The sequence below is a fragment of the Lepidochelys kempii genome, chromosome 11 (assembly GCF_965140265.1).
Source record: "Lepidochelys kempii isolate rLepKem1 chromosome 11, rLepKem1.hap2, whole genome shotgun sequence".
NCBI lineage: Eukaryota > Metazoa > Chordata > Testudines > Cheloniidae > Lepidochelys > Lepidochelys kempii.
Window position 1 is genome coordinate 8,377,041 of NC_133266.1, and position 12,309 is coordinate 8,389,349.

At 53.6% G+C, this 12,309-nt stretch overlaps 1 protein-coding gene across 1 annotated transcript; it reads left to right on the plus strand.

The window, feature by feature from the left end:
* The first annotated feature begins 2,448 nt into the window (after nt 1-2,448).
* INHBB (inhibin subunit beta B) lies at nt 2,449-11,605 on the plus strand. Its single transcript, XM_073304688.1, has 2 exons — nt 2,449-3,149; nt 9,062-11,605. The coding sequence occupies exons 1-2, from the start codon at nt 2,750-2,752 to the stop codon at nt 9,835-9,837; spliced, it is 1,176 nt and encodes a 391-aa protein (XP_073160789.1). The 5' UTR covers nt 2,449-2,749; the 3' UTR covers nt 9,838-11,605.
* The last annotated feature ends 704 nt before the right edge of the window (nt 11,606-12,309 follow it).

Here is a 12,309-nt window from a genome sequence, read left to right on the forward strand (position 1 = left end):
GCTGCCTGCCCCATAGCCTGGAGGTGCCCGTGCCCGTGCCCGTGCCCAGCAGCGCTGCTTTTACCTGCTCCACCAAGCCCTCGCCCCGCCCTGGCACGGCGTGAAACCCACCGGGCAGCAGCCAGCGCGGGAAAAGCACCTGCCCTGCCCACCGCAGGTGAGCCCTGGGCGGATGCGCTAGGATTGCGCCGCCCAAGGTCAGCGGTGTGGTGTGGAGCGCGCGGGTGCGGGGTGTGACTCAGGTGTGGAGCTGTGCTGGGAGCGTAGCTCTGGTGTGCACGTTGTGTTGTTTTTTCCGGTGAGAGTACACGCCGTGCGCCTGTTTGTGTGGCCTGGGGGGAGTTGTGTGGCTGTGAGTGTGTGCAGCGTGCCGGCCTTTGTACGCGCGGGGGGGGGGAGCTTATGGCGGTGAGGGTGGCGGGCAGCGTGCGCGGCGTGTCATTCGCACGGGCTTTCGGCATGTGGGGCCGCTTTGAGCTGGCGAGCGAGGGCTGGGTTTGTTTCGTGTGTGGACGCGGTAGGGGGCTAATAGTCGTGCGCGCGCGCTCGGCTTGGTGCCGAGTTCCGTAGAGCGCCTGTTGCTGCGTGATCTGCTGGTCGGTGGGTCCCCTTTGCTGAGTCGGAGGAGAGACCCTCTGCTTCTAGCCGCCTCCCAGCCGCCCTGTGCACCCCCAGCTGGTGGGACCCGAGTTTGTGCCCGGTGCTGAGAGTTGGCGGGGAGTCTCTGTGCATTGCAGCCCGAGCGGTCCCCGTCCTGCTCTCCGCGGCGCCAGGCGGAGACCGAAGCCGGGGGCTTCCCCGAGCGCAGCCCCAGCGGGGCGAGGGGAGGCGGGCGGCTGCAGCAGGCAGCGCCGGGCTCTCTCGGGGGAGCAGAGCAGGGCTCGGTGCCCGGGTTGCCGTTCTTCCCCCGCCCAGAGCTCCTCAGCGCGGGCTGCCTGACACTTGCCCGCCACGGGCTCCCCCTTCTCGCCGGCCCCCGGAGCCCTGCCCGTGTGACACCAGCCACCACGCTGCCGGGTCCCCGCGCGTCCGGCTCGTCGCCCTCGGTCCCCATTTGTGGGCCAGGAGCTCGCAGCTTCGGATGTACCCCCACCCGCAAACTTCCCGCAACTCCGGGTGTTAAAGGGAGACGAGCCCCGGGCTCAGACCCACCTAGCTCCTGGGGGGTGGGCGGTGGGGGGTTAACTGCAGCAAACTGGCCATTCGGGGGACTGGCTGGTCGGACGCCGCTTTGACCCTGGCCGGGGCTGGCCGGGTGTGTGTGCGCGGTTAGAGAACCGGCAAAGCGAATATTTCCGCACCAGGAAGTGGCTGCAATAGCCTAGGCGGCCGAAGGCGCCAGCGGCTCCCGAGCCGGGAGCCTGCGGCGCCCGGGGGGCACGTTGAAGTCCCCACGTGGCTTTCACGCCTGTATAAAAGTTTCAGGCGAAAGTGGCCCAGTGTCGTGATTTTGCGGGGGGCGCGGGAGGGAGGGAGAGGGGGGGGATGAGCAGGCGGAGACCAGCGGCAGATAAGTGAGCAGCGAGCCGCTTCCCCCCACAAGCCTTTCCTCCCCCCCCCCCGCCCCCGCAGGCTGCGGCTCGGAGCCGGACCGTCAGGCGCGTTAAAAGCCACCCAGCCCCGCGGGCCAGGCAGAGCGCCGCGCACGCAGAGCCGGAGCTTCACCCGCCGCCAGGGAGCCGCGCTGAGCATGGAGCCGCGGCCGGACCAGCGCGCAGCGGCGCGGCGCTGAGCCCGTGGATTTGCTCGGCTCGCGTTCCGTGCCCCTGGGGCCCGAGGGAAGGGCAGCCTGGCAGGACGCTAGCGCCGAGCCGGGACCGACAGCAGGGAGGGGAAGGGGTTGCATGTGTGGAGCTGACTTCCCACCCCCGGGAGCTGGCGGCAGGGGAGCTGCCCAGCGAGAGGACCGAGCGGAGCCGCCCTGCACCCAGCGCCCCTGGCGTGGCTTTGCCGGGCGGGGTGTGGGGCACCAGCCTGGTTTCCTTCCCGCCGGGTATCCGCTGGATTGCACGTAACCCGGCCGGGTCCCTCTCCCCCCTCAGCCCCGATGACGCCAGACTGAGAGCTTGCCCCCGGCTCGGCGGGACCTGGGGAGCTGAGAGCCGCCGCGAAGGGACCGGCAGCCGCACGGCTCTCCCTGGGGGTGTCCGCTGGGGAGTGAGCCGCCTGCCCTGTGCTTGGAGCTCCGTCTGCCGCCCCGGGGGCAGCTGCTGCTGTCCCCTACAGCCTCCCTCCTCCTCGACCCGCGCCCCCTGCAACCTGCCTGCTGCTTCTGCCCCTACCCGGGCTCCCCTGGCACCCTCTCCCCCCCAGCCTGCCGCCCCCTAACCGGGCTCCCCTGGCACCCTCTCCCCCCCAGCCTGCCGCCCCCTAACCGGGCTCCCCTGGCACCCTCTCCCCCCCAGCCTGCCGCCCCCTAACCGGGCTCCCCTGGCACCCTCTCCCCCCCAGCCTGCCGCCCCCTAACCGGGCTCCCCTGGCACCCTCTCCCCCCCAGCCTGCCGCCCCTACTTTAGACCTCAGTTCCCCGCCTGGACGCTCCGCTGCCCCCCAATTTGGCTCCCGCCCCCCTAGTGGCGCTGCTACCCCTCCCCATCCCAGCTTGGCTGCCACCGCCCCCCTGCCCTGGGCGCTGCTGCCGGGGAGCGACCTGAGCGGAGCTGCCGGCGGCCGGGACTTAGCCGGACTCCCAGCAGCGGATCGGGACGGCCGCCCGCTCTGCCCCCCGCCACAGCGCCCGCTGCCCGCCATGGACGGGCCGGCTTGGAGCGGGGTCCTGGCCGCGCTGGTGGCTTGCTGGCTGGCGATGGGCGCCGGGGGCTCCCCGACGCCGCCACCCACCGCGGGGGGCGCCCCCCAGGACACCTGCACGTCCTGCGGCTTCCGGCGGCCAGAGGAGCCGGGCAAGGTGGACGGGGATTTCCTGGAGGCGGTGAAGCGGCACATCCTGAGCCGGCTGCAGCTGCGGGACCGGCCCAACATCACCCACGCCGTGCCCAAGGCGGCCATGGTCACGGCGCTGCGCAAGCTGCACGCCGGCAAGGTGCGGGAGGACGGTCGGGTGGAGATCCCCAGCCTGGACGGGCAGGCGAGCGGCGGGCCCCCGCTGCACGAGCAAGTGTCCGAGATCATCAGCTTCGCCGAGACAGGTGGGTTCCGCGTTCCCCCGACCGCTCTGCCTCACCCACCCGGCCGTCGGTCCGTCCCAGCCACCCGGCCATCCATCTCAGCCAAGCCTCTGCATTATCCCCTTTCCCCTGTGCGCCCTGTGCCAGCCACCCCGTCCCCCCAGCCATCTGTCCCAGCCGCTCCGCGTCACCCCCTTCCACCCATCTGCCCAGCCACCCCGTGACCCCAGCCATTCGTCCCAGCCACCCGTCCGCCCTGCCCAGCCACTCCATCCCCCCAGCCACCTGTCCGCCCTGTGCCAGCCACCCCGGCCACCCCTCCGCGTTACCCCTTCCAGCCATACGGCCTGTCCCAGCAACCCCTCTGTGTGACCTGCTTCCACCTGTCCATCCTGGGCCAGCCACCCTGTCCCCCCGGTCATCCGTCCCAGCCACTTCTCCACGTTACCCCTTTCCATCCGTCCCCCCGGCCATCCGTCTGAGCCACCCTACTGCATTACCCCCTTCCACCTGTCCGCCCTGTGCCAGCCACCCCATCCCACCCCCGGCCGTCCATCCCAGCCACCTCTCCGAGTCACCCTCTTCCATCCATCCGCCCTGTCCCAGCCCCTCCGTGTCACCCCCTTCTACCTGTCCGCCCTGTGCCAGCCACCCTGTCCCTCCAGCCATCTGTCCCAGCCACCCTTCCGCGTTACCCCCTTCCATCCATCCACCCCGTGTCAACCACCCCATCCTACCCCCGGCCATCCGTCCCAGCCACCTTTCCACATTACCCCTTTCCACCTGTCCTCCCCGTGCCAGCCACACCATCCCACCCCTGGCCAGCAAACCCTCCACGTTACCCGCTTCCATTAGTCCGCCCCGTGCCAGCCACTGCATCCCATCCCCCACAGCCACCCTGTGTTACCCCCTTCCATCCGTCCATGGGTCCATGCCAGCCACCCTATCCCATCACCCGATCATCTGTCCCACCTGTGTATCATCTCTGTATCACCCAGCTGTCTGTCAGTCCATCCCAGACACCCCATCTCACCACGCTCCCCGGCCATCCGTCCCAGCCACCCCTCTACGTCAACCCTCTTCCATGCATCAACCCCCTTACGTCCGTCCACCTTGTCCCAGTCACCCCATCCCACCCCCTTCCATCTGCCCTCCCCATGCCAGTCACCCCTCTGCTTCACCCCCTTCCATACATCCTCCCTGTCCCAGCCACCCCTCTGTGTCACCCCTTCCATCCATTCACCCTGTGTCATCCCCCCGTCCGTCGGTCCTTCCCAGCCAACCCATCACCCAGCCATCTGTCTCAGCCCTCCCACCATGTCATCCCCCTTCCAACCACCCCTTCGCATCAACCATCTGTCCGTCGGTCCACCCAGCCACCCCATATCCCAGGCCATCCATCTCAGCCACCCCTCAGCGTCACCCTCCTTCTGTCCATCCACCCCATGCCTGCCACCACTCCACGTCAACCGCCTGTCCATCCATCCACCCAGCCATCCCCCTGCTTCACCCATTCATCCCAGCCACCCCTTTGCTTCACCCATCAGTTCATCCATCTGTCCCAGTTACCCCTCCACTTCATCCATCCATCCATCCATCCACCCACCCCATGCCTGCCACCTCTCTTCTTCACCAACTTAGCCACCCCTCTGCTTCACCCATCTGCCCGTCCACCCCAGGCCAGCCACCTCTCTATATCACCCACCCACCTGTCCATCCATCCTAGCCATCCCTCTGTGTCACCCACCTGTTCATCCATCCCACCCACCTATCTGTCCAACCATCTCACGCCAGCCACTCCTCTGCATCACCCACCCATCTGTCCATCCACCATATGCCAGTCACCATTCCGTGTCACCTACCCATACGTCCCACCCAGCCATCCCTCTGCCTTATCCATCCATTCACCTATCTATCCCATGTCAGCCACCCCTTCCACTTCACCCACCCATCCAATCATCCATCCACCCCACACTAGTCACCCCATCCCAGCCACCCTTCTGCTTCACCCACCTATTTGTCCACACCATGCCAGCCACCTCTCCCTGTCACCTACCCATCCATCCCACCTAGCCACCTTTCCGCTTCACAGCCACCCATCCTTCTGTTCATCCATCTATCCATTCCAGACACCCCTCGGCTTCACATACTTGTTCAATGATCCATCCACTCCATGCCAGTCACCCCTCCACCCAACCATCCGTCCATCCACCCGAGGCCAGCCATCTCTGCTTCACCCACCCACCTGTCCATCCGCCCCCAGCCTCTCCTCTGCCTCACTGATCTGTCCATCCACACCATGCCAGCCACCCCTTCTGTTCACCCACCCATCCATTCAAACCATACCGGCCACCCCTCTGCTTTACCCATCCATTCATCTATCCATCCCATGCCAGCTACCCCTCTGCTTCATCTGTCCATCAACCCCAGGCCAGCCACTCCTTTGCTTCACCCATCTGTCCATCCACCCCTTTGCTTCATCTATCCATCCCATGACAGCCACTCCTGTGCTTCACCCATCTGTCCATCTATCCACCCATCCAAGGCCAGCCACAGTCCGCTTCGGCCATCCATGCATCCTCTCCTCTGCTTCACCCATCCATTTGTCCATCCCATCCCAGCCACCCCTCTGTTTCACCCATCTGTCCATCCATCCATTTCCCACATGCCAGACACTCCTCTGCTTCATCAATCCATTCATCCATTCCATGGCAGACAACTCTCTGCTTCACCCATCCATCCATTTGTCCATCCATCCCTCTGCTTCCCACATCCATCCATGCATCCACCCCATGGCAGCCACCCATCTGCTTCACCCCCCCCCCTGCCCACACACCTGTTCATCCATGCATACACCCATCCATCCATTCACAGCTCTGCTTCACCCATTCCTCCATCCATCTCATGCCTGCCACCTCTATTCTTCACCCAGTCATTCATCCCATGACAGCCACCCCTCTGCTTCACCCATCAATCCATCTATACATCCATCTGTCCACCCACCCCTCTTCTCCATCTATTCATCCATCCGCCCACCCCATGCCATCCATTCCTCTGCTACATCATTCCAGCTGCCCACCCTATGCCATCCACCTGCCCCACCATCCACCCTCTGCTACACCACACCATCTGCCCATCCCATGCCATCCACCCATCTGTTACAATATTCCATCTGCCCGCCCCGTGCTATCCATCTCTCTGCTACATCATCACATCCACCCGCCCCATGCCATCCATCCCTCTACTACACCATTGCATCCACCCCTCTGCCAAGCTATTCCATCCATATATACATCTATCCATCCTCTTTTCCTCTACTCACATGCCATTCAGCCCCCTCTGCTGCCTCCATTCCCCATTCCTCTTTTACAGCCATTCCTTTACCCATGCCATCCAACCCCCTCTGCTATACCCAGTCACCCATCCATCACCTCTGCCTGACTGACAGATCCATCCATCCACCCATCCATTTCCACTTGTCCTTCAGCATTCTCTGCAACCCTCACTTATCAACTCCATCCATCCCTCTATACCCTCTAATTCCTCTGCTACACCCACCCATCCATTCACCACATCCATTTTACCCATCTAACCACCATATCCTCCACCCCCTTTGCTATACTCATCCATCCATCTATCCACCCACACCCTCCAGCCTCACTGCTATATCCATTCACCTCCTCCCTCCATATGCCCTCAGCTCGCTCCATCCATCCACACACCACTCACATGCCTTACAGCCCTGTCTGTTCCATCATCCCATCTCTGTATGTCTTTCAGCCTCCTCTGTTGCATCCCTCCAGTGTACCCATGTATCCACTGTACACATTCACTGTACCCATCATCTGCCTACCCACCCCATCTATCCATAGTTCACCTGCACCTATGTTACCTATCCAGCCAGCTACCTAGTGCATTCACCCATCCACACACTTTATTGATCTATCCACTCACTCTGTCAGTCCATCTTTCCACTTAACGTATCCATCTTCTACTATGTTCAGCCTTTTACGTACAATGTTTGTTTGTCCATCTGCTCTGGCTATCCATCCATCCAGCCGCATGTTCACTGTATCCATCCACCCACAATACCTGTCCATCAGCCATATCAGTCCTGTTCATCCATCTGATCCATTCACTGTATCTATCTATCTAACCTGAGGTATCCATCCATCCTTCCATTCATCCACTGGATCTATATCCTTTACATATCCATCTACACTGTCAATCCACCATAAGTACATGCCTGTCTTCCTGCTGTATCCCTCAATCAATCTGCTGTATCACTAAATTCATTTTTATTTCTCTGGGGTATCTGACTACCCACCCATCTACAAAATCTATTTGTATGTATACTGCCCATCTATCTACAGCATCTACCCAACTATCTATCAAAAGCATACATTTACAGTATCTTTTGTGTATAAACAAAATAGATACATGCTTGTCTGTTTATAATCACATCAATATTTATAGGTCTATATATTACATATGAATATGTATCTCTTAGGTGCTCTTCTACCATAGGTAATATGCATTTTTGTACTGATATAATGACACATTGCTGTTGATTTCCTTTCACTGTGATCAGTTTATAGAAAAGTTGTGTGTTGACAAGTAATAGGATTTTTTTTTACCATTTTCTTAAAAGTCTAATGCTATGACATCATTGCTGGGGTTGCAGTTCTATTCAGTACTCAATTGACAATCACTTATTTTTTCAACACCTTCCAAATCTGTTTTATATAAAACATACATAGACACAGCAAACATGATAAGGCACCAGAAACATTATATGCACTGCCTGGGCCTAACAGACATATTTTGAAGGGATCTGGGGTGACACACTAAGACTCTGACTTTACAAAACCCCCGAAAGATATATAGGTGGACAAAAAGAAGAAAGGTTCCTGGGCAACCGAAAGGGATACAAATCTGAGCTTGGCAATGTACAGAACACAATCAAACAGATTGTAACAGATTAGAAACACCTGTCCATCCAATAATTTTAAATAGCAGTCAGGAGAATGTAATTAGAACATGTGGATTAAATGCACACTAAAAAGGCTAGACTGGACATTTATCACCTAAAGCATAGCTGTGTGATGCTCATAGCACATGATTCCAGCAGATACAAGTAGTTCTGGTACCTTTCATGCGGTGAACACTTTTGGTTGCAAATAATGTATTAAAGCTAGACATTGGGTGGAATATCAGTGATAGTTTCACTCATTTAATTCTGACATTAAGAAATACATTAAGACCAGTCAATGAGAAGGATATTACAATGACCACGCTGCTTCATTTGACCTCTTTTTAGCATTTATGGGCGGGGGAAAGGCAGAGATCAAAATCTGATGGGTGATACCCTGCTACTTAGGAAGAGTAGATATAGATTAGTTTAACCCTTTGTACGAGTGGACATGCTTTTGAGAACATTTTCCCTGGTGTTTTGGATGCTATCTGTTAAGATTAGCATATGGGAAATTGTAACAAAATCTTTCGTTAGTCACTGCAGCTTCACTGGTTGTTAAAAAGCCTTTCCTGTAAAATCCAAAAGGTATCTGAAGGCTGAACCTTTTCCTAAACTAATTAGTAGATATCAAGGTACAAATGCTGTATTTTTCAGGGTACTCTTATACCCGTTTGAATCTCTCTGGCTCTTCAGAGCCATTCCTCTGAATAATTTATCTTGCTTTCTTTGGATCTGACATGTTCAGCTATGGCCTGGTTAGATTTTTGCTCTGGGAAGTCACTTTTTAATGTATTTCTAATACAAATTCTGGATCTCTAATTCAGTGCATTATTCCTGGCTAATAAATTCTCCCAGTAGTTTTGATCAGTTATGTTCTAGCATTTTTCTGAATCTAGAATTGCTCAAATAGTGCATTTTCTTCTTGACTTAATGTTGCTGGTCTCTCCTTCTCTTGCAGATGATATGGCCTCATCTAGAGTCCGCCTCTATTTCTTCATCTCAAATGAAGGGAACCAGAACTTGTTTGTCGTTCAAGCCAGCCTGTGGCTTTACTTGAAGCTGCTTCCGTATGTCTTAGAGAAAGGCAGCAGGCGAAAAGTAAAAGTCAAAATCTATTTCCAAGACCTGGACACTAGCAACAAGTGGAATGTGGTCGAAAAGAAAGTTGATCTCAAAAGAAGTGGTTGGCACACTTTTCCCATGACCGAGGTGATCCAGGCTCTGTTTGAGAAAGGAGAAAGGAGACTGAACCTGGATGTTCAATGTGAGGGCTGTGAAGAGTATTCAGTGCTGCCAATTTATGTGGACCCTGGGGAGGAATCCCACCGTCCTTTTTTAGTAGTGCAAGCCCGGTTAGCTGATAACAAACACAGGATCCGGAAAAGAGGCCTGGAGTGTGATGGCAGGACCAATCTATGTTGCAGGCAACAGTTTTACATTGACTTTAGACTCATTGGGTGGAATGACTGGATCATAGCGCCATCAGGTTACTATGGGAATTACTGTGAAGGGAGCTGCCCAGCCTACTTGGCTGGAGTCCCAGGATCAGCTTCCTCTTTTCACACTGCGGTAGTGAATCAGTACCGCATGCGAGGGCTGAACCCAGGCACCGTGAACTCCTGTTGCATTCCAACCAAACTTAGCACAATGTCAATGCTGTACTTTGACGATGAATACAACATTGTGAAAAGGGACGTTCCCAATATGATTGTGGAAGAATGTGGTTGTGCTTGATTTAAGGTGTGTTTCGGGGGGGAGAAAGAGAACATTCCCATACTAGATGGTGTTGGAGGAAGTTTCACTGTGTATCCAGGCATCGGTGTTAAGTCACTGTGGAAAAGTCTGGCAAAAAAAAAAAAAAAGTTTCACATCGGTGTCAGGACAGTGGCAGTTTGTGGATCTTGGATATTTAAATATTCTACCACTTGTAAACTAATGCTATGAAATACTTTAAACACACCCACACCCACACACAAAAAAGAGATACAAGTAACAGGAAGTCAATCACCAGTGACAACATAACTAAAATGCCTGCCAGTACAAGTGAATGGCTAAGCAACTGTTTCCCCACCTGCCTGGAAAGTCAGACTGAAATGAGCTCTATGTGCTCATACAAAAGAACACAGAAAAGAGAGAACATAATATATTCTTGCACGCAGGAGTCAAAATCACCAAACTTAAAAATGACCATCACCTCTTAGGTCCAAAGGGAAGCCGCAGTCCACCTGCCTACGCAGGTGATCACTTCCTCTTAATTTAAAATCTCCTAATATAAACACCACACATATCCTTATCTTCCGACAGCACTTCCAGTAAGGAATATCACATGATAACATGAGAGAGAGGGAGAGATACACCTAAGCAGCTACTGTAATTCTGAGACTTGCTGTATTCTTCTAAATCACGTTAGGTTGGCATTATTTGATGCTTTAACTGACTGCTAGAAATCCATGGACGGCTATGTCTGTTGTGCCATTGAAAAGGGGCTTTTCTGTCATATCTGGATTGTGCTGACCATTAGCATCTTGCTGTTTTAAGAACAAAAAATCAAAGTTGCAATCTGTGTGTTTCAGCAGGAGACTCCGCAAGGACATGTAATGTGGGAGAAAAAACAAACAAACAAAAACAAATGCTACCGCAACTAAACCAATGAACCCTAAAAGGAATTACAGTAACGTGGTGGAGACACTCTGAAAAATGCTGTGCATTTAATAAAAGGTGAAGAACATTTTAACAAGTCTTGGAAAGGAGGAGAGAGGAGAGTGCTTTCAATTTCTTTACCAGGAAGTGTCAAGGATGGCCATAAAGATCCGAAAATAAAGATACAGCATAGCACTTGCAAACTGCTTGAATGCACATATTATAGCACTTGCAGATTTCAATGCCTTGAAAAGTGGTACTTGATAGTGCACTTATCTTTGCTCACTATCTAGGTAAACAGGTGCCGCATGAGCTATGCAATTTAAAGTGTTGACCCATACTAGACAAAACTGGACTTATGATATGACTTTTTTATATTTTTTTATACTTGAAATTAAATCTTTTGCTTCTTTTTTAAAGCGAATGATTGCTTTTAATGTTTGCACTGATTTAGTTGCATGATTAGTCAAAAACCTGCCATTTGAAAAAAAAATGTTATTTTTATAGCAGCAAAAATGAATACATTTAAATGTATTATACATAAATTTTGGAACCAAAGAGGCCAACGTATTAGTTATAATTTTTATGAGATGGCAAAGCCATCGTATATCATGTAGTTGTACTGAGCAATCCCTCACAAGGCCTGCCGATTCTTTCAGGGTACAAAATGGATTGTTTGTTCTATTCAATGTCTTTTCTATACCGTACGCACATGGAACGTAGCGTGAAAAAATGACTGTTCTAGAATACATTACAATATGTACATCCTTTAAATCCATTTTTTATGTTTATTTAATAAAGTTCCTTTTAGGTTCTGTTCCATAGTAATTTAAAACCAAACAAGTTTCACTTAGATTTGCTGTTGAAGTATTTTGCATTTGTGTACAGATTAAGTAAATAAAAAGATTGAAAACTGGATGAGCTTTTATGCATGTCACCTCCTAGGAAGCTTGGTTACATATAATTTACAACTCTCAGGATTAAGGGTGAGGAGGGTGGGTAAGATGGAGCATGAGACTACTATAGGGGTTGCCAATTTTGGTTGGATGTATTCCTGGAGGTTTCCTCACATGACATAATCTTTAATTAAAGATTAACCTTTAATTCCTGGAGTCTCCAGGACAATTCTGGAGGTTTGGCAACCCTAGACTGTATTAACATTGCTCACCCACAGCAAAGTCTGGTGTCAGGCCCCGATCCTGGCCTGAAAATCCTATATTATGCTTTTCCAGCTTTACAGGCACCTGAACAGTTGTCAAAGAAGTATTTTCAGTTCATGTGTTTTTTTTTGTATGTCATAAAATCTGTCTTCAAGCACCACTTAAGGGACAGTCAAAAGTCAGTTGTTAAGCAAGCAGGTTCTATAATTATGGCATACAAAAATGACTTGGGCCCAGATCCTCAAAGCTATTTAGGCATCTAAATTGAAATCAGTGGGAGTTAAGCACCAATGTACCTCTGAGGATCTGGGCCTAGGTCACTTTTGAAAATAAGATTTGGGCTCCCAAGTCATGTAAGCACTTTTTAACATTTTACCCAATGTCTGGGCAACGTCTGTTGCTCTTA

Coding starts and splice junctions, on each gene's coding strand:
- INHBB (XM_073304688.1), top strand. CDS start 2,750: ATGGACGGGCCGGCTTGGAGCGGGGTCCTGGCCGCGCTGGTGGCTTGC. Junction 3,150..9,061: donor CATCAGCTTCGCCGAGACAG/GTGGGTTCCGCG, acceptor CTTCTCTTGCAG/ATGATATGGCCTCATCTAGA.